This window comes from Rhinocladiella mackenziei (assembly GCF_000835555.1).
Source record: "Rhinocladiella mackenziei CBS 650.93 unplaced genomic scaffold supercont1.2, whole genome shotgun sequence".
Lineage (NCBI taxonomy): Eukaryota > Fungi > Ascomycota > Eurotiomycetes > Chaetothyriales > Herpotrichiellaceae > Rhinocladiella > Rhinocladiella mackenziei.
The window spans coordinates 4,173,240-4,193,889 of record NW_013550603.1 but is presented as its reverse complement, the minus strand read 5'-3'; the positions used below and the strand labels follow the sequence as shown (position 1 = coordinate 4,193,889).

At 50.5% G+C, this 20,650-nt stretch overlaps 9 protein-coding genes across 9 annotated transcripts; 4 read left to right on the top strand and 5 right to left on the bottom strand.

The window, feature by feature from the left end:
• Positions 1-372: 372 nt before the first annotated feature.
• Positions 373-2,763, top strand: Z518_03285 (uncharacterized protein; the record flags this gene model as incomplete). Its single annotated transcript, XM_013420311.1, has 3 exons — positions 373-470; positions 526-647; positions 704-2,763. 3 exons carry the CDS (start codon positions 373-375, stop codon positions 2,761-2,763), a joined length of 2,280 nt encoding a protein of 759 aa, XP_013275765.1.
• A 420-nt stretch (positions 2,764-3,183) lies between these two features.
• Z518_03284 (uncharacterized protein) lies at positions 3,184-5,382 on the bottom strand (the record flags this gene model as incomplete). The annotated part of the gene is made up of 1 exon (XM_013420310.1): positions 3,184-5,382. One exon carries the CDS (start codon positions 5,380-5,382, stop codon positions 3,184-3,186), a length of 2,199 nt encoding a protein of 732 aa, XP_013275764.1.
• A 363-nt stretch (positions 5,383-5,745) lies between these two features.
• On the top strand, positions 5,746-6,910 carry Z518_03283 (UDP-glucose 4-epimerase GalE; the record flags this gene model as incomplete). Its single annotated transcript, XM_013420309.1, has 2 exons — positions 5,746-5,774; positions 5,827-6,910. 2 exons carry the CDS (start codon positions 5,746-5,748, stop codon positions 6,908-6,910), a joined length of 1,113 nt encoding a protein of 370 aa, XP_013275763.1.
• A 509-nt stretch (positions 6,911-7,419) lies between these two features.
• On the bottom strand, positions 7,420-8,880 carry Z518_03282 (uncharacterized protein; the record flags this gene model as incomplete). Its single annotated transcript, XM_013420308.1, has 1 exon — positions 7,420-8,880. The coding sequence occupies one exon, from the start codon at positions 8,878-8,880 to the stop codon at positions 7,420-7,422; it is 1,461 nt and encodes a 486-aa protein (XP_013275762.1).
• A 1,508-nt stretch (positions 8,881-10,388) lies between these two features.
• Positions 10,389-11,894, top strand: Z518_03281 (uncharacterized protein; the record flags this gene model as incomplete). The annotated part of the gene is made up of 2 exons (XM_013420307.1): positions 10,389-10,521; positions 10,570-11,894. The coding sequence occupies 2 exons, from the start codon at positions 10,389-10,391 to the stop codon at positions 11,892-11,894; spliced, it is 1,458 nt and encodes a 485-aa protein (XP_013275761.1).
• Positions 11,895-11,997: 103 nt separating this feature from the next.
• Z518_03280 (uncharacterized protein) lies at positions 11,998-13,611 on the top strand (the record flags this gene model as incomplete). The annotated part of the gene is made up of 1 exon (XM_013420306.1): positions 11,998-13,611. One exon carries the CDS (start codon positions 11,998-12,000, stop codon positions 13,609-13,611), a length of 1,614 nt encoding a protein of 537 aa, XP_013275760.1.
• Positions 13,612-13,628: 17 nt separating this feature from the next.
• Positions 13,629-15,392, bottom strand: Z518_03279 (uncharacterized protein; the record flags this gene model as incomplete). Its single annotated transcript, XM_013420305.1, has 1 exon — positions 13,629-15,392. One exon carries the CDS (start codon positions 15,390-15,392, stop codon positions 13,629-13,631), a length of 1,764 nt encoding a protein of 587 aa, XP_013275759.1.
• Positions 15,393-17,146: 1,754 nt separating this feature from the next.
• On the bottom strand, positions 17,147-18,276 carry Z518_03278 (uncharacterized protein; the record flags this gene model as incomplete). The annotated part of the gene is made up of 2 exons (XM_013420304.1): positions 17,147-18,013; positions 18,082-18,276. The coding sequence occupies 2 exons, from the start codon at positions 18,274-18,276 to the stop codon at positions 17,147-17,149; spliced, it is 1,062 nt and encodes a 353-aa protein (XP_013275758.1).
• Positions 18,277-19,276: 1,000 nt separating this feature from the next.
• Z518_03277 (uncharacterized protein) lies at positions 19,277-20,143 on the bottom strand (the record flags this gene model as incomplete). Its single annotated transcript, XM_013420303.1, has 1 exon — positions 19,277-20,143. One exon carries the CDS (start codon positions 20,141-20,143, stop codon positions 19,277-19,279), a length of 867 nt encoding a protein of 288 aa, XP_013275757.1.
• Between the last annotated feature and the right edge of the window lie 507 nt (positions 20,144-20,650).

Here is a 20,650-nt window from a genome sequence, read left to right as displayed (position 1 = left end):
TTCCGACGTCACATCTCAAATCTTGGAACCTCGCCCAAAATCATAACAGCTGCTCGAGAAACTGTTGTTCACCGATGTATTAATGCTCCAGTCCTATCCAAACCACCGCTACTTCACTCTTCCTGACATCTAATCTCCCTCAAATGAGACAAAAATTTCCCTCGACCACCCACACCGAGTCGATACTCTGAGACATAAGAGCTGACTGCACCCACTCGTGTACGATTTCACCTCTGGATTTTTTCAAAGAGACGCTGCAATCCCCATATGGCAAATTCATTTTCCTCCAGTTAATCGACACCTCTCCCGAAATATTTTGCCACTGCACTTGAAACCGATGCGGATACCGCTATCCTCTCATCTCCTCCGAAGATGTCCGGGATATATTCTGTCGAAGATTTGCTGAAGTTGCGAGCGTCGCCGTTGATATGCAGACCGCCCAACCTGCCACCGATAGAAGAATGGATGGGGTATGAAACAAAATTCTGTTGTGGCTGACAGTGCGATAACTGATAAACCGACTAGAACACAGGACACAAGTAATAGAAGACCGGCAATTCGGGGAAAACCAGATGAACCATCTGTACCAAATGAAACATTCCAAAAGAGGCCGACATTACTTGATAATCAGCGTCGAACAACTACCGGTAAAACCCAAACGATATAGCAGTGATGTAACCCATCTGCTAACAAAATGGTCCAGACCCAGATCGGATAGTACTCGGTCCGCCTCGTCGTTCTTTTGCTTCTTCAAATGCTCGCGCGGCCGGTAAAACTCAAGAGGGGTCGGAGGAATCAAACAGTAAAGACAGCAGCTCCTTCCACGAGAGATCCAGGAATGGTGACGAATCAGAGTCAAGGCCTTATGAACGGAGAGCCACGCAGTCGAACGGTCGGTTCGGAAATCGACAAGACAGTGAGGACGCAGAGACGGAAAACCGCCGAGACTATGATCGAAGATTCAAATGGGCAGGAAGAGATAGGAGTGACCAGAACTTGGAAGATGATCATGAGGATTTAACGCGAACTGGGTTCAGACGAGATACACATTCAAGAGCCAAGCTGTCACAATCATGGTTTAAGAAAGATACAGGAGATGGAGAGAGTCGACGTGATACCGACAAGTCACAGGATTGGCGCAGTGGTCGAGGTAGAGATCGAGATTGGGATCGGTCTGTCAAAGCTGAAGCGGATCCTGAATGGATGGATTCTACAGAACCCGACGAACCATTTCAGGTCCATACTCAGGAAGATTTTCAACGTTGGAAGGAAAAGATGAAGGCGGGAGGAACCACATCTCTTGACAAGACCGAGTCTGGTGTGACCACCTCGCCCACAGATAATGTGCAGGAAAAGCCCGCCAAGAAGGTTGTTCCAGTGGAACCAGATGATTCGATGGACAAATTTTTTGCTCGGTTCGAAGCGAAAGGGACTGAGCAGAAGACCGGTGCGGGTAAAGTGCACGGAAAGACACGCTTTGCCTCTCTTTTCAGTCCTCCAGCTGAACAAAACAAACAAGTCGAAGCTCCTCCGATGCCCACGGCAGAGAGACCATCATCGGCACAAATTCCAAGTTCTACAGATGCGGATCAAGCCGGATTCGCCCGCATTCTGGAAATGTTACAAACTCGGAGCAACAATCCAACGCCTCAGAATCAAGATACTGCAAAGCCCAGGACTCCACTACATGCTGGGGGCACGGGGTCCAAGGCTGAACCTGAGGCGAGACCGTCATCTCAGGACTTTCTTTCGCTTCTGGGTGCTCAGAACGCACCTCGACAATCCGAACCAGCTCAGAGTCAGCCACCTCCAAACCACGAAAGATATGCTGAGCCGAGATCTCCTACCGAACAACCTCCGCATACACGACAACAATCCAGTATCAACAAGGACGAAGTTCTGTTGAATTTACTTCGTCAGGCAAGCCTTGCGCCAAAGCCTCAGCCACCACCACCACCACCTCCTCCTCCTCCTCCTGCTCATCAGCAATCAGAAATGGGAGCTGGAGCGAGAATGCCTGGATTGAATGATCCCAATAGCCGATCAAGAGGACAAATGATTTCTCCTGTTCAAGGCCAAGGTCAAGTTCAAGATCCCATAATGATGATGCAACGACGAGAGACGGGACGTTCCATGTTTGATGAATCTCCGATTTCTATGTATCAGAATGAACCAGGACCTCGCGAAGCACTTTCCAGACGACCCACCAACGGTACACAACCTGGCTTCACAGATGATGCAATGATGGCGATGCTCCGGACCCAGAGACTAATGCCACCTCCACAACATCAAGGACTTCCTCCAGGCCTTCAACGACCTCCCGGGTTAGATCAGTTACCGCGACCAAATCCAACCTGGCCTTCTCAACCACCTCCACGTCAGCCGTCACTTCCTCCAGGCCTGTCCAATGTTCCGCGAGGAGTCCCAAGCAGCAGTTTCATGCAAACACAGCAGATAACCAATCAACAAAATATGCAACAACAACCCCAGCAGCAGCGACCACAGCAGCAACGTAAATACACTGGAGATTCAGTTTCGACGCCGGGAGTGCCAAATCTTCCTCCGGTAATGTATCCGCCACCAGGGTTTATCGGCGCCGGTCCTCCCCCGGGTTTTCCTGGTCATCCGGCCAGATACCAAGCCGAATCTGCTCCGCCGCAAGGAATCAGTCGAGTGTTTATGGATATGTATGGTGAAATTGGTGGCAGAGGGTTGGGATTGAGAGGTGGTACTGGAAATGGGGGAATGCCTCCTTACAGATGAGAAAAAGACTGGATGTTGAGTTTCAGTTGATGCATGGGCTGGTCCATCACTTTTGGTGTGAGTCCAGACTGGGGACCATTTGAGGCTGGATTGTATGTAGATGAGGAAATGCGCAAGCAACGAAACAAACTGTCTCGGAGGAGAGACATGAGTCTACATATGTCTCTGTCATGATGGATGTGGACATTGGACTGGTCCGCCGGAGACCTTTGCATGACTTTGATTATCTCCATATCCCTGTCTTATTGAGAAGGCAACAGACGACACAAGGAAACAGGCATGCGGTTACCTAACTACTGGTCGTCCTAGTAGGTAGAAAAGCGGGGGGGGGAACGGACCAGAAAAGAAAACATCAGTGCGGACAAATGAAGGTGTCAGGTGTCTTTCATTTCGACGACGGGTTGTCGCATTGAATATCGGTTATCTTTGCTTCTCCTTTTGACTCTGGTTTTGTCGCTTGATCTTCTCAACTAGCCTCTTCACATCCTCAACTCCATCGACACCAGAACCTGTGGCTTTCGCAGCCTTATCTCCTGATCTCTTATCATTGCCGGTGGTCCGTTTGACATTTGCATTCGAAGCGTCCTTCTTACTATCCAGATCCTTCTGCTTCCTCTTCCTTCCCTCTTCCAATAGCGCTTTCATCCCCTTGGTACCTTTGAAGCGCGGATTTGTCGGGTCAATCGCATATTCGTGACTTGAGAAGAGACGAGCGAAGCGCGGATCTGAAGTGTCGATTTTGAATCCGTCTTCGTCTTGTATACCCTTGTTCGCCTCGTTGTCGTCGTGCTGGCCCTTCTTGTTCTTATTCTTGTCTCGTTTCTCTTTCTTCCGCGCCTGTTTCTCAGCCTTTTCAATCTCTTTCATATCGAAGTGTCGGATACGCTGCGGTTGGGCTGGGGTCCCGCCATCGTCGTCGGCCATCAACAATTCTAATTCAGCGCGCTGTTTGCGCTCGGCTTCTTCTTCGGCTTCACGCTCTTTCTTTTTCTTCAAGCGTTCTTCTTTGCGCATCTTGTGGGAGGCTGCTTTTTCCAACTTGGCCGAGGGTTGTGCATCAGCATCTGCGAAGAAGGGATCGTCGAAGCCCAGGTCCTCTTTTCCCTCACCAGCTTCAGCATCGGCATTAGCCGTGTCGTCGGCGTCCACGTCTAAGTCACGGCCTTCACGGGCAGCTTTCATCTTCTCTTTGCGTTTTTGTTTGCGCTCACGCTCTTTGCGCACATACTTCTCCAATGTCGTCTCCTCCGGTTCTGGCGAATTTTCAAACACGAATCTCTTCTTCCCATTCCCATTCGCGGCTGTCAGACCGGATGTGAAGGTGATCTGCATGTCTCCTACAGGGACCGTTTTCTTTCTAGACGTCTTTTCCGGTTCGGGAGCTAGGCCTAGTAGAGCCCGCATGCGCTGTCTCTCCGCTTCCTTTTTCGACATTGATGGGCCCGAACCCTCATGTCTCTCGACGTCTTCGTCTTCAGAACTGTCCGAACCAAGGTAGGCTTTCAGATCATTTTCGTCGATTTCTTTCTGGCCGCCTTTGAATGCTCTTGCTACTGCCTCCTTTCTGCTCCCGTCTTCGGCGTCCCAGGTCAACTTCACTTTGCTGTGCTGTAGGGCATCAGTGACAAAATCATTGGGTCGGTAGTCGTCTGGGATCCTGTCACATTCTTCTCGCGGAGCATCAGTGGAGAAATCCGTGTCCTCGGGAACGAAGCGAAGGTCGAAGAAGTTGGCTGTCCGCAAGTATTCCGTTCCGTCGACAGCGTCGTAAATGTGTTTTGCAACAGAAGGAGAAGAAAATGTGAGGATGCCGTAGAAGTATCGGAGGCGTTCTAATTGGTACCGTCGCAGGGCGGCAGAATCAAAATCCGCACCGTCGTCGGGCTGGAGGATGGATTTCTTGATATCCTCATCTTCATCCTCTGATCCTTGGTTCCGGTCGTCTTTTGTGCCGTTGGCAAAAATTTCTTTCGGTGGCCCTTCCATTTCTTCACGTTCCATGCGTTCTTTGCCGAATTCGCTCGGGTAGATTGACACCTTTAACAATGAGCCGTTGGAAGGCAGAAAACTGTTGAATACAGCCATAAGATCTGCTGCTCGGATATTGTCCCAATCTAAATTGACAATTGCTATGCGTGAGGTGACTTCTCCTGTAGGCACATCGGTTTGCTGAGCGGGTCCAACTCCCGCTTCCTCATCTGATTCTTCATCGCTTGAAGTCTCTTCTGAGGAAGACCCCGTCTCTCTGCCTTCTCGCAGCGGATCATGTGCCCGTTCAACTCTTTTCAGTTCCTTTTGTACTTCGTCATCATCGTCTGCCTCGTCAGTCTCATCGTCTTCCTCTTCGTTAAACTCATATTTTCTTTTTAATCTATTCCGCTCTACATTAGAGTCGAGTGGGCGGCCATATCGGTCCACTTTGGCCCTTCTCGTGAAATCTTCGTCTTGTAGAACTCGATTGAATCGTTTGTCTAGTTTGACTTTGTTTTTCTTGCCCGGTAATCGATAGCGGGGATCAGATTGGATGTTGGCAAATCGAGGATCTGTGATCCGAGGACCTGATTGAATTTTTGGGCCGTTTGCACCTATCTTCTGCTTCTTCGACCGGGGCTCATCCATCGCGAAGGAACTTTCACGTTGGGATTTTGCCATAGAAACGCGGGCAGACGGACTTGACGGGGAGGGGAAAAAAATTATCAAGCTTCGAGATTGAGCATGTGGATCTTCGGCTGCTGAAACTTTAGGCTCAGGGACATGAACTGGCAGGCGCAGAAAGCCTCCAATAAAAAAAAATCATTCCACCAGCACACCACGCTCAATACCACCAGTTCCTGCTGGAGCTTCTCTTTACTTTGCGCAGCGGTAGAATAAATCTCCTCTGTGCACTTGTCTGACGGCTTCCTCTTTCCAACTCATCAATACCAGCAGGAGCCACGAGCCAACAATCCTACTTCATCAGGTCCCCCCGGTATCGATGTCAATATGAGTGCTGGATCTTGCTTGATTACCGGGTGAGCCAGGCTGAAAGAGCCCTTCCAAGACAAAAAATTTAACATTCTCTAGCGGAACCGGCTACATTGGCTCTTTTACTGCCCTTGCGCTCCTCGAGGCCAACTACCAAGTCGTCATTGTCGACAACCTTTACAATTCGTCCCCTGAAGTCTTGAACCGAATAGAACTCATTTGTGGCAAGAGGCCGGAATATTACAATCTGGATATAACGGATGAAAAGGCCCTCGATGATGTTTTCTCCAAACACCCAGACATTGACAGTGTCATTCATTTTGCTGCACTGAAAGCTGTCGGCGAGTCCGGAGAGATTCCCCTCGACTACTACCGAGTCAATGTTTACGGAACACTCTGCCTCCTCCGTTCCGCAGCGCGTCATAATGTTACTAACGTCGTCTATTCCTCCTCTGCAACCGTCTATGGTGACGCCACCCGAGTCCCTGGCATGATCCCCATCCCTGAAGAATGTCCCCTCGGGCCTACCAATCCGTACGGTAACACAAAATTTTCCTCTGAACTAATGATCACAGACCACATCACGGCCGAGCGGGCCAAAGCCCAAAAGAAAGGAGATGCGGCTGGCGTCAAGAAGTGGAATGCTGGTCTTCTCCGCTACTTCAATCCTGCGGGCGCTCACCCTAGTGGTATCATGGGCGAAGACCCTTCAGGTGTCCCCTACAACCTTCTTCCTCTCCTCGCACAGGTCGCTACAGGCAAGCGAGAGAAACTCCTGGTCTTCGGTGACGATTACGCTTCTCACGATGGAACCGCTATCCGCGATTATATCCACATTCTCGACCTAGCGCAAGGTCATCTCAAATGCCTGGACTATTTGCGCGAACACAATCCCGGTGTACGCGCATGGAACTTGGGCACCGGTCGGGGCTCGACCGTATTTGAAATGATCAAAGCTTTTAGCAAAGCCGTTGGTCGCGATCTACCGTACCAAGTTGTCGGCCGAAGAGCTGGTGATGTGCTGGACCTGACGAGTAACCCCTCGAGAGCAAACCGAGAGCTCGGCTGGAAGACGGAACGGACGTTGGAGGACGCCTGCGCGGACCTCTGGCGCTGGACCGAAAATAATCCGGAAGGCTACAGGCAGAAACCTCCGCAGAAATTTTTGGATGCGTTGAACTAAGTCGTGCTTGCGCTTTGTGGCATGAAATCGTCAAAAGTTGGTTGAATTCCTGTGTCAGGATAATCCGTGGCCAAGAAAAATACTCGGCTGAGATTGAAGCAACAGCAATGCTGGGAGGCAGAAGGACAGGTGGGTGGGCAGAGCACGATATGATTCCTATAAACTATGGCATTAGATCGCAGTGTGATCAGAATCAGGCACCTACAGACAGAAACGCCTCGGGCAAGATGGGGTACCGTAAGACATTTTGAATGCTAGACAAGATGAGCTTTATAGCTGCAAGGAAATAGATTCATCGCAGCAAAGACAAATATATATATTTATCAGAAAGAGAAAAGCAAAAAGGAGCTTAAAGCTAAAAACAACTCAAGCCGTAAAATCAACATGTATATTCTGCCCGTGTTTTACAACATCACTAGCAGTGGAGGGGGTATATCATGGTCTACGTTATGCGAATGTCGAATACCACTCACGCCTTCGCTATGCTCTACATTCAAAATCCCGTACCTTCAAGTAGAGTACGCAATGCTTACGCCCACACTGCCCGTCCACCTCTTCATATCCAGACTTCCTTCATCTCCAACTGTCGGCACGTGGCTCGCCGCAGGATTTACGCTGACGCCAGCGGAGACCAGTAAACTCTTGACTCGCCCTGTCCAAAGCGCTTTGAAGTTCCAGGAATCGTCGACGCCAAATTTCAACACGTTCTCCTCTTCGCGCTCGATACGTTCGTCTTTGAGTGCTCGCTCAGCGGGGGAGAACCAGTCTTGGGTCTTGGCGCGGGCCCAAGACAGAGAGTCCGTAGATGAGTCCGAGTCATCGGGTCGGCGGCTGCGGTGGCGCCACAGCTCGCCGCCGACGACGTAGCGGGATTCCCAGGAGTAGAAGTTGAAGTCGAATCGGGAAGAGAGGGCCAGTGTCGGAGTGGGTCGGACAGAGTATGTGGATGAGATCGAACCCGTCAGAGGTGTCAGAGTCAATGTCATGGTATATGGAAATGAGGAATGAGACACATTGGAAGGTGTGAGGAGAGAGGCAGAGGTACCTGCCAGAGGTCGATGTGACGTTGAACGTGGAGGGGGCTCTGAGGGAGTTATATGTGGAGCGAGGGTCGTGAACCGGAGGCCGGTTGAGAGGCCAATCACGTGGGAGAATGGGCTGTAGTAGAATTCCGCGCCCGCGGAGAGTAGTGAGGGTTTAGATGCTAGTCGGTTGTGGTAGGCGGACATGGTATCAGGCCGTGGTGGAAGGGGTAGTCCTGACGGAAATTCGGTGAAGCCATCAACTGCTTCCGGTGAGGGGGTTTGGGCCGGGAGAGAATCATCTCCTTTGGGAGGGGAGAGGCCAAAGTTCCATAGTCCCCGTACTCCCAAGAGGGCGTTATCTGTTGAGCCCAGGCCTTCGATTGAATATTGGCCCGTGTCATGTTGAATATGGGCAAGGCCGGAGGCCGGAGGAGGACCCGAGGTGAGAACGGGAGCCGTGACAGATTTGCTGTACAAGGACAGTGACAGAAGAGTGCCTGGGCTGATGCGGCGAACGTAAAGTGCTGTGAGAACAGAAGGAGGTGGAAGAGCGAGAGTCGCATGGAGCAGGGTTGGTTTCCTCGGATCTTCACTCTGGTCAATGCGCTCTTTCTTTTCGCCCAGGACAACGGGAAGTCTGATATCTCTATATCCTCGGACCAAGTATTTCAATGGTATGCTCGGGGTCTGGGACGGTATATGCCGGAGGGGAACCGTCGAATATAAGTATGATATTGAGCCATCTATCTGGCCCAACGTGGACAAGGTATACGAAGATGCAAAGTTCGGCGTGCTCAGAGATGACACATGCAGCGCAAGAGTGGATGGAGTCTGGAATGAGAGTAACGCGTCGGATGTCGCGGTCAAGGAGGAATAGCTGTTGTCTGGATTCCAATCAGTGGAGGTACCGAAGGCGTGGACGACATAGTCCATGAAATTGATCATTTTGACAAAAGCAGTCGAAGAAGCGCACGAGGCGCTAACTCAGATCGTAACGCATGGAAATGAAGATCGAGTCTCCCATAAGGAGTCTACAGACATGCAACGCGCTGGCAAAGAGGATAATCGAATGAGCGCAGTTGAAGGTGATGCAGTGGTACGGAGAAGTACTCGATTCAATACGCAGTTCGATAATTTTCATGTCTCTCACCCTCGATCTCAAAAATATCATCGGTTTGTATAACAGACAGTGAGATGGAAGCCAATATTCCAAGCACTGTTGGGTCTGGGTGCCTGGGCCAACTATCCAACTCCAAATATCGCCGTGACTGGGCTCTTCGATGCCATGCCTGACGTCGGTCCGCGTTAAAACTTATCCGCGAATGGCAACGACTAGGACGTGATGTCTGGACGAACGGTGATGGTGCAGATCTCGAAAACACGATGCGACGCCTATGGTGATAATGCTGTTTCCTCACCAGCACGGGGAGCTAGAGTTGCCTATGCCATGAAATGAGAACGTGAGAGACGTCCTATTCCTGAGTTGAGATGGAGAATAGCTTTAATCGAAGCGGAACGAGGGGAGAGTCTGCATATTTAGGAACTTCGAAAACGGTTCATCTCAGACGACCTACGATATAAATTGCCAAGTGCAAGATGTTGGCAAAAGCGACGCAGTCCAAAGACGGCAGCCTTGTCTTCACGAGGCTGAGTCGCCGATATTCTTTGCCAATATGTCGAATACCGAGTCCTATCTTTCCAAGCCATACCGGAGTCACATGGTTGGTAGGTAAAGGACTCATTCCCGCTTAGCAACAAGATGGCCAAGAAATTCCAAGTGCCGACTGCATGTTATGCCGTATTTCCAAGATTCGCTCCCACGTATTCGTAATGTACGTGCGCGTGCCAGACAACGATGTGCCTGGCGAAGCCCAACCGGTGTTTTCTACACCAGCCACCATCCCCATCAGCCAAGGTATATTCAAGATATCGAATCTATTTTTGTCCTGCATGGTTCTTGAAATACAAACAGACCTGCCTGACTAGACAGCCGGAGTCTTGATCAAGTTGGTAAGTCGAGGTCCAAGTAGTTTGTGAGGCGTCTACCATCACCTCACGATGTTGTGCTACTTTTCTCTTACCTTGTTGGCTTGCTGTATCCCCGTCTTTCATGCTCAAATATGTGCTCCCTTCTCACCAAATCTTCCAATATCTGCTTCCCTGAGGAACAGTGAGCCGATATCGAGAGCAGCCACAAACTTGACAGCTACCGTCGAATCGCTTCTGGAAGATCGCGTCTTGGACAATACCAGCACATCCTTCTCCATAGACGTCTATTCGGCACGAGATGGAGGATCTTTGTTCACTTACCACTTCACTGCACCCAGCTTGAGTGTCCCGAATACCTCGGCAGGAGTCAACACGGTCGACTCCAACACCATCTAGAAAGCGATGTCGACATCGTCAGATGGAATGAGATCACGATTGGTGCTCTTGCTTCCCAGCTCTCGGGTATGGCCAGAAATCCGGCGGGTAATGCGGAGTATGATGCACAGGTCGAAGCGCTGGGAATGCCTCCGGTCCCTGCTGTGAACGGATCACACTGCCAAGGTCGCCCAGACGCTCTGTTTCCATGCGATCGCGAGTGTACGTCCGACATCATATTGCCCCCGTTGCAGCTAACAATGCTAACAGCATTCTTTCTCAATCTTTTGGCTCGTCATCCGGTCGTGGCCCCTTTTCATACTCCCGTCTACACCAACCTTGCCTATCAACTCTTTGCGTATGCCTTGGAGAACATGACTTCCTCCAGATTTCCGGCACTGGTCAATGCTACCTTCCGAAAACTTGATCTCAACTCGACATACTACAGTCTTCCATCGTCTTCGGAATCTGCGGTCATTCCTATCAACGAGACCGCATCTTGGTATTCAGTTAACATTCGATCCCTGGACCCAGGTGGCGGCTACTACAGTACCGTCAATGACATGCGCAAGTTTGGCCTTTCTATCCTCAATTCGACAATTCTACCGGTGTCGATGACCCGTCGGTGGTTGAAACCACATTCCTTCACTCCGGACGACTCCGTGATCGTTGGTGCCCCTTGGGAAATTATCTCTTATCCGCCTATGGATAGATTCCCGACGAGGATATATTCGAAAGCCGGCGATCTGGGCCTTTACAGCTCCATGATGGGACTGATACCCGACTACGACGTCGGATTTACCGTGCTGACTGCAGGAGGACAACATTCCATAGAGACTCGGCTCTTGTCTGACTTGATCAGCTCAATGTTCATCCCCGCATTAAAACAAGCAGCGAGAATACAGACGCAAAGGTTGTATGCTGGACGCTATGCGGATGAAAGCACCAATTCGAGTCTTCAACTCAGTGTCCAGGACCAGGGCAGCGAGGAAGGGGGATCATATCTCAAGATCGATCAATGGATCTTCAACGGCATGAACATGATTGAGTTCATTGCGCAGGACCTCTTGCTTCTTCCTCAAACGGTTGCTATCGATTTGAGTCTGTTCCCGACGGGCCTCATAGACGCGGCGCAAAATGGAGGAGACAAGTTGGTCAGTTGGCGTGGCACGTTCAACATCATCTCCACCAGCTCTTTGTCGGCCACATCCGCCTTGCAGCCGTTCATGGGGCCATTTTCCAATGCGTGTGGTACCTGGGGCTCGGTGGACGGGTTCACTTATGGCGCTCGCGCTTTTGATGAGATTCTTTTCCGTGTCGATCCTAACAATGGGACCGTGCTTGGGATCGACACGCGGGTTCTACAACAAGGATTTTTGGACAAAATGGAGACAACAACCGGTGGAAATTCGAAAGCGAAAAGAGATGTCAGGAAAGGTCCGGAGATAGAGTGTGGGCTGACGTACTCTGTAACCATTTCATTCGATCACAAACGCATGGAACATTTCGAATTTTTTATCATGCCATCTAGTCGACAAGCGTCTGATGATCTGGTGATGCCCTTTCCTCAACTACTTGTGCACAAGGCTCTCTGATTGACCGTAATGACGTAACATCGGCTTCCATTTGATATTCGGCATCACAGCCCCCCCATTTTATTTCGGTCGTCGTTTTCGTTTAATATCCGTGATCAGACTGATGGCTCAATCACTAGGATCTCTTGGGGCCCATCTTGAACGGCGATCCGTCGTATCAGTTCTTCTCTTTCCCTTCCAAGCTTACACATCTAAGCCATATCGTCTCCTCCTTTTCCGCCGCTCCGACAAAGTCAGTACGTATCGAAGGAAGCTCGCTCCGATAGCCGGCTCGATTGAATCCACTGATAAGACCCCTCTGGACGCGGCCTGGCGAGAATTGAACGAGGAGACCGGTCTCGGGCCACAACAAATTGATCTCTGGAGAAGGGGGTTAGGCTTTGAATTCACCGATGAAACAGCGATAAGTGGTAAGGATGGGAAAGGTGAAAAGGTAGGGAGGATATGGCACGTCTGGCCCTTTGCATTTCGCTTCAAGAAAGAATTTGCCTTTGAGCCCGACAATTTCGACAAATCGGCACTGAAGCTCAACTTCGAACATCTCAACTTCGAATGGGAGGCGGTCGACAGTGTCCTCGGTGGACAGATATTAGATGATTGTGTGCCGAGATTGGAAATCACGTTGGGTCAGGTATGGGTTGATCCAGAAAGCATCTTACACCGGGGCCTTGAAGAATTGAGGCTGGATCATTCGCACGGGGCCAGAGAGCTGGCCACAGTGGCTGTGAACACTCTGATCAAGATCGTCGAGAATGATCAGCAATCCGATGTCCTCGAAGATGTAAATGGATGGTGGAGGGATTTCCGGATGAAGGCTTTCCATCTAGCATTCAATGGGCGGCCGAGCATGGCGGCCGCCATCTCCAGTGCCATCATCTCCGCTCTGACGGAAATCAGCGGAATCGTCGCTAGTGCCAGGTCAGACGTCCTTGCTCAAGTCAAGCAAACCCTTCAAGGATACGTCGCCAAAAGAGGTGAAATCAGCAAACGAGTGAGCAGTCAATTTTATTCTTTCCTGCAAGAAAGATTTGGCCAGACGGGAGGGGAGAGACAAATTAAAATTCTGACGCTGAGTTCTTCATCAACGATCAAGGCAGCAATTTTACACTCTCTGGACACCGACGAGAGACGCCTCATCGAACTTCGCATCCTCGAATCACGCCCTCTCTTCGAAGGTGTGAATTTCGCAAAAGCTCTGACCGACGAAGCCAACGCACGACGTGAAGATCCCTCACGAGGCCCTCAATTCCGTGATCGGCTACGCATTGTCCTCACCACCGATGCGTCGGTTGGCTTACTGAGTAAGGACGCTGACCTCGTTATCATCGGCGCAGATCGCATCTCCGAAGCAGGAGATGTAAGCAACAAGATGGGTTCGCTAGCAGCTATCGTGACGAGCAAAGAAACCACAAACGGGTCTGCCACCGTGGTCTGCATCAGCGAAGCAGAGAAGATCGCCCCCCCGGGTGCGATTGAAGAACATCCAGATGAGGATAATGATAAAAACGAAGTCATGCGCAATTGGGACTTGCCGGCATCATCTCTATGGGACCAGATGGCTACCGTACGGAACGTTTATTTCGAATGGGTCCCATCAAAGTATATCGATTACTACGTTTGCGAAAATGGTATACTCTCGACGGATGATATCAAGAAACAGTCTAAGCTGGTATCGGAAGAGACAGCTAAAATGTTCTCTGACTTGCAAAGAATTTGAAAAACCTACGATTGTTCCTACACACCGATGGCATATCTCAAGGCTTTTTTCACCCCCGTCACGTCTCTCGCTAGAGATGCATCCTTTTCCGGTGGATATTTTCCCCTCTCCATATTCCCAGGGTTTTCAGGGCCTTCTCTCTTCATACGATGAAGCATAAGAGCTCGCCGTAACTGCCCGGCAAGCCAAGGAATTTGGTCCTGACGAAGCAGGCACCCTACTTTGCGAGCATTCTCTCGCAGTGGTCCCAGCTCAAGAGATTCGCTAGCCATGCCTAGGACAAAGCTCAGGGGGCCCAGGATATGCCAGCCTCCCATGCCTATAGCATGTCTCTTTCGTTCATCGCTAGTCATCGGACTCAAATTGCCGTCTCCTCCAAGATTGCCTGATTTGTATGAGTTTGAAAATGGATCTTTCTCCGGTGGCGGCCATGGAAAATCAACATTGTCGGTCCTGGAAAATTCGCCAATAAATCCAGGCTCTGTACGACTACCCAAATGGAACGGAACAGCTGCACACATCTCATCGACCAATTCCTGGAATGTTTCAGCCGTTGATGGCGCCCTTGTGTTAGAATGATCCGAGTCGCGTCCCTGCTTCACCGGTTGAAGACTCAGTTCCGTTTGCTCACAGGAGAGGATTATTTTCAACAAAATCAAACGATAACTCTTATAAGTGTGCCAAACACTCGCAATCTGGACCGTGGGATAGACATCGCAGAGATTCCGATAGACGCCTGCCCTCTTAATAGACTCCGGGATCTCATGTGGCAACAACGGAATAGGACTCCACTGGCGCGACTGTGCTGTGGCCCAAATCTCCAGACGCTCGTCGACGTCATTGGCTGTTCTTTTGAATGCGGCCAGCGTCCTAACATCTATCGCTTCGAGAACGGATTCAGTCTGCACCGCCTTCTTATACCGCTCGAACAAAGCCTGTAAATTAGCGACATCTACCCCTATTCGATCCAGATCACTGCTTGGATTATGCGGCATCGGCTCCTCATCATCCCATACAGCTGGTTCCATGTTGACGGGTTGTCGATGACGAATTGCCTCGGAGACCATGGTACTTCGCACAGCCTGCAGCAGTCGTTTCGATGCATCGTTGCGGAACCCTTTGCTCTGTCGATGTTTGACCACGGCATATGCCCCGTTCTGATGACTGCCGTCAACCTGCACCATTTTTGAATGTGCGATGATTCCTTCGCGATATTGCAGAAGGAGTATGGCAATCAAAGTCTCATCAGACACACAACCGTCGGGGTCCGTCAATGTGTCGCGCAGCAAAGTGATTGCTCGCCCGACATATTGTCGTGATGCCGCCGAGTCAGGACCTTGTAGTCGCCATATGGACAACATTGACGCCGCCACCGCCGCCACCGCCAGCGAAACCAACGAGTCCGCCTTATTCGGGTTATAATACGGCAACAGGTTCTCAAAGACGCCGCGAGAAGACTGAATGCCCCGGCCGGTAATGACATAGTTATGGAAGAAGAAACACAGCGAAACAAAACTCTCATCCTGCCCTAAATTCGTTCCAAAAGACTCGGCTGCTGCATAGTCGTCATCTCGTTCCGGTCTCGTCTTCCTTTCGCCTCTTTGCGCATGTCGAATGACTGCATCGGTCTCATCGCGGAACTTCGTGCCAGGCGGATCAGGGAATCCGGGGCACGGCACTCGTCGTCGCGTGCAGTTTCTGCATACAGGTCGGGTTTCGTCGCATTTCACACGCCGCTTTTTGCACGTGAGGCAGCCGTTGGAGGGGCCTGCGTAGACCATCTCAGAGAGAATGATATTCAAGCGTTTTTGACTGCTCTATAATATTTCTGGATGACGGTAAGTTGCGGCGAAATGTCATGTGTCAAACCTCCGCGCCAGAGCTGCTCACCTTCACGACCAACGGGACGCACGAGAATATAAGTGGGAAATAGCCGAAACAACGATTCAAAGGGAAAAAGGTGATAGGGGTTGTTTCTGGAACAGACTCAAAATCTGCCTACCAGGCCTCATTAACTTGATAATATTCCAAGTCTTGACCGGACTTGATCTGGCCTGTGACGGGCCACAGAGCGTGGAGGGATTTGCTTGCTGTGTCAGCAATTCAGGAACCAATCCTCAGCAAAGGAAGACTTCAGAAGGGTCTGTAAGGCGCAACCTGGAGATCTCGGATAAGGATCAAAATTCCCGAATACGAATTGCGGTCACGTTACCATCGGAGCTAGAGGTGTACCTTGGCCTAGCGCAATGCGAAGCTTTTCTTGGTCGAACGGAGGCTGAATCAAAAGGTACCGGGGATAAATTTTCGTTAGGTCAGTGCTGTTGCACGTGACCATGGAAAGCCAGCTCCGGGGGCCAGGTGGGCAAAGCATGCCCAGGATCTAGGGAAAGGCAAGCCTAAGACGACGGCTGCTGGCAGTCACGTGCAGCCAACTGTACTAAAGGGGCCAAAACAAATTAGCACATTTGGTGCAGCGCCTCCACATACCTTGGGATTGGGACGAAAAGAATCAAAACCGAATCTGGCTGTTCTGACAATCAAGCGTTCTCTGGGACTAGCAATTGGGCAGTAGAAACCTGCCTAGCCAGTCCTACGTAATCAGCCGTTGTCGGATCGGTGCATCAGTATTCAAAATCCTGTTTCCGACCAGGCTCCTTCGATTTACATCTCCGTCACTGGTCCATCCCCAGGGCCATTCAATTCGGGATGCAATTAAGCAAAGAGATATTGGGTCGTCCACCGGTTGCCGTAGCCGGGCTCAATTGTCTAGGGAGCACGCTAATGTCCACAGGAATCTGGGGGCATTTGAAGTCTCAACGAGTTGGTATGCAGAAGGACAAGTTCGAGATTACTTTGCCGATTGGCAAAATTTGTTCCAGCCAGGAGTACCATTGTGTTCCGTGTTATACACGACAGCCATCACCAAAATTCCGTACGATTGCTCGATTGATTTGTCGAAGGTACCACGGCCACCTCGCCGATTGGGAAGATGAAAAAGAATTGTCGAGTGTGGCGCCCACAGCAGAGAGTCAAAAGCCTTGGGCATCAATTTCAAGTCTGTCCTTGCTAGAGTCCGATGTATGAAATTTTGGGCAGAGGAAATGCTGCGGCTTGGGGGCGATCAAGATAGACCCATGATGAAATCACAAAATCGTAAAGAATGCTTTTAGATGAAGCTCAACGGCCCGTCGCGGTTGAAAAGATGGAGTTTCAAAATTCTGGGGGGCAAGAAGGCAACACCAGCCTCACCGGTTGCCTTCAGGCCACCTGCTGGAATAGAGCGTGGTTCGGCGGCTGTTTGAAAGGCTTGTATTATTGGTTCAGTGATCATCATATCTGCTTCCTACCTCCAAAAAGTAGATCCTCATGAAACATGACCCTATCGAGTCCCAAGGATATTCCGTGCTGCGAAAGACAGTTTCTTCCAGCTTCAAGATTTTGGCGTCCTAGCGGCCCCTGACTGGCAGCACCCATCCGGAATCAGCTGGAGAGACGATCTGACCCCCTATTTTTATTGAATTTTGTCAGTGGCCCCTTACTTCGAATCTCCCTCTGAGTCATCCATTTCGAGATGATTAATGGGCTTCCAGGCGGGTGCATCCCCAAACCGATCGACGGTCAATCCCGCACGCCCTGGTCGCTTGAACCCGGCTTCAACTTGTTTCTCATAGCTGACAAGACGTAGCCTCTCAGTCTCGGCGGGAGTCAACTGCAGATACACTTCGACACCGATGGCGTGAATGGCAAGGGACAGCCACAGCGCCATGCCGAATGTGAGGTGGAACGATGCCGTGGTAGACTCAGGACCCATGCCATTGATGTTGGCCTTGACGGCGACAGGCACACTGGCGTTTGGACCAGTACACTGCGGGTAGAGGTATGGCGTGGGATTGCCCTCACCCGCTGGCGCACCGTAGAGGGTATATTGAGCCCAGATGTCGGCGCAGCTCTGAACATCGTACCAGTGTCCCGACTGATGTTGGGCCATGAAGGTATTTGCGGCCATCATGATCAGCCGTACGGAGATGATGCTGCCAGCGTACACCCATGTTCGAATCATCCAGGCGCGATGCTGATCGATCTGAAGACATTTGATATTGACATATGCGAGAACCGTAGAGATCGTGGTTATTGCCGCCAGCAGACCCAAAGCCACTTGGGTACTCGGTGATCCGCCGGCTGCGACGGGGATGATGATGTATGCGCCTGCGTTGCCGACGAGCAAGAGCAGAATGATCACGTATCCGTTCAAGCGGTGGAAGAGCAATACTTTGTGTCGAATGACGGGCACGAATTGAAAACAGACCAGAAAACCCGCCGGGAGTATAGCACCGAGGTGGAGAATTATCCCAACCCGCTTGGTTCCGGTCTGATAATGGACAGCATCGCCGGGGATGGTTTTCTAGCGAAGCAAAACCCGTCAGTCTTCCGTTGTCATGAGTCGAAGTGGGAAAATGGACGCGCGCTCACGGTCAAGAAGATGCCATTAATACTCAAATACTGGAGCCGAGCGAGCACGAAGCCCATCAATGCTCCTACCAGGATCACGAATAAGGGAAAGTTATATCCCTTTTTGAAGCCGAGAGGATGATAGACCTTTCTCCATGCTTTGACCCAAACTTGGGCCAGCTGTGATTTCGGTTCATGCACTGAGTCTTTGGGCATGATGACTGTCGAAAGAAAAGGAGGTGGGGATGATGAAACACAGAGTGCGGAACTTCTGAAGATGACGGGATAGTCTGGTATGATGATAAGTCAAGGGAGAAGGCAGTTTTGACCGTGTCAAAGAGAATTACTCACTTTTATAGACGGCATGATTGCAACGGACACTCCCCTTCTCGCAAAGTCTTCTGGAAACGGAAAGGGATAGCCAGTATTACCATGTGACATCCAGCGTCAAGAAGCCTCGTACTCGGACTTCAAGTATCAAAAAGTATCGAAGGAATTCATTTCAACGTACCTTCCCATGCTACTGCTGGTACGTGCCCCGGTGGAGGGGATGGTTTCAAAACAGTGAATGAAACTCAACCTCTATGCAGAGATCAAGACGTCACGGGCTCAGCCTCTTGAAGATCATATATGAATGTAGCAAGGCTACTAGGAGACCCATATCGTGATTGGACATCTGCTCCGTCAACACAAACCCTTTCGGCAAGCATGATATACGCTAGACCGAATTCATGCGAGTTTGCGAGAAGAAGGCTGAACCCGGCAAATGAGTCGCCCTTTTCTTGACTCGTTGGTCAGGCATCGCACAACTGTGATGCCAGCCGTTTCCGCGTTGGGCTGGGTGATTTCATCTGCATTGCCGTGAACCCAGACGGTGCTGAAAGGAACTGGTGGGGCCCATTTTATCTGGCGTGGATCATCCGTTGCAGCAATTCGCCGGCCCAGAGTTGCTTTATATATGTTTACTGGCTTTGACGCATGAATCAGCTTCTCAACTGCAAATGCAGTGAACAGGCAATGTCAAGATTTCCGATCTGGACGCGAAATGCAAATAGGGCGCCCACTTTCATGGACTATTACTTCTTACGCGGCCAACAGGATTTCGAAATCAAATCATAACCACACATAAACGAAAAAAAAAAAAAGAAAACTATCAGCAGGCTCCCAAGCCGTGTCCTACTACTCTTCCAAGTGAACCCTCCCCCCAATACTATACTCACGGCCCACCACCTCCATGCGCATTACGCTGCCTGTTCGCCCTCCTCCTGGCCTTCTCCAAAATCGCCGCAATACTCAAAAAGACTAACAACTTAAATTGTCTTGCCTCTTCGCTTCCTTCAAGATCCTTAAAAATCCTTAATTTCCCTTTCTTCTTCCAGCTCTTGAACGTATTCTCAAGAAACAGCGCAATCATCTCGCCCGTCGCCGAATCGAGCAACTGGAAACTATTCCACGTCATTTCTTGTCTGATATCGCCTCCTCCAACGCCCAACGCGGCGTCGTGCGTTCGTTTCCACACATACGATTTTCCCTGGTACGACATTGTGAATTCGCCATGGTACATTTTATGCGGGTTGGTGATGTCCACCCAGGTCGTTGGATTGGCGCTGGATGGATCCCCAAGACAGACCTTGTAATGGCGAGAGAAATGAGGGAAGTGCGCGACGCCGAGGACCGGGCCCGATTCGCTGGCCGAAGCCACGTGGTCGAAGTCCATGCTATCGCCGGATATAGGGCTGGCGGAGTGCAGAATCACGTCGGGCTTTTTGACAGCAAACTCGGACACTTCGACGTAGTAGATTGCTGTCTTCTTCGTGGCGGTCGAGGAGGCGCCGTCCGTGATGATGAGCCCACGGCTCATGATTTTGGGGTGGTACCAGTTGTATTCTTGCATGGCGCTGGAGGTGGGTTGCTGGTATGAACCGGAACGGTTCTCCAGCAATACATCTTTCTCGTCGTATAGAGAGCGCTCGGTAGAGGATTCAGAGGCACGACGATATGGTGGGGGAGGCATGTTCCCAGCGTCAGAAGCCTCGGATTCATATTGTTCGTCCTGTGGAGGGACGTCGAGTTTGGAGTCCATGGCGAAGAAACAAACTTTCTGCAGTTAAATATTATCAGCAAGTTATTGTTAAGTTGGCTTAGAATGGGTGTGTTTCCAAGAGAAATGGAATCCGTAGCATCTCACCAAAATCTTCCAGCGGAAATACCAGGCATTTTATACGCACGTCCTACTTTTCTCTCTCCATCAATGGCCAACAACGACCAATCAGCCCCTCTCGGTGTATGAGGCTGGTATTGGGCTTGGATCTCACAACGTATTCGTATCCACTTGGACCTGCGTCGCACGTGATTCTCCGCGATTTTGTGGGGGCCGAGCAGCGAATAGTCTCGGTGCCTGAATTGTCAAATTGCCTATTGGGGGGGAGTTTGCGAGTCTTAGTGTATCACTGGTAACCGAAAAGAGATAATGCCTTCTGACATTCGAGTAAAGCAGGGGTCATTCTGGGTGGCCTTGCTTCAGCAACTACATTGGTATGGACATGGATGAATCCTACTGCAGTATTCCGTAAGTTGACAAATTCTGATT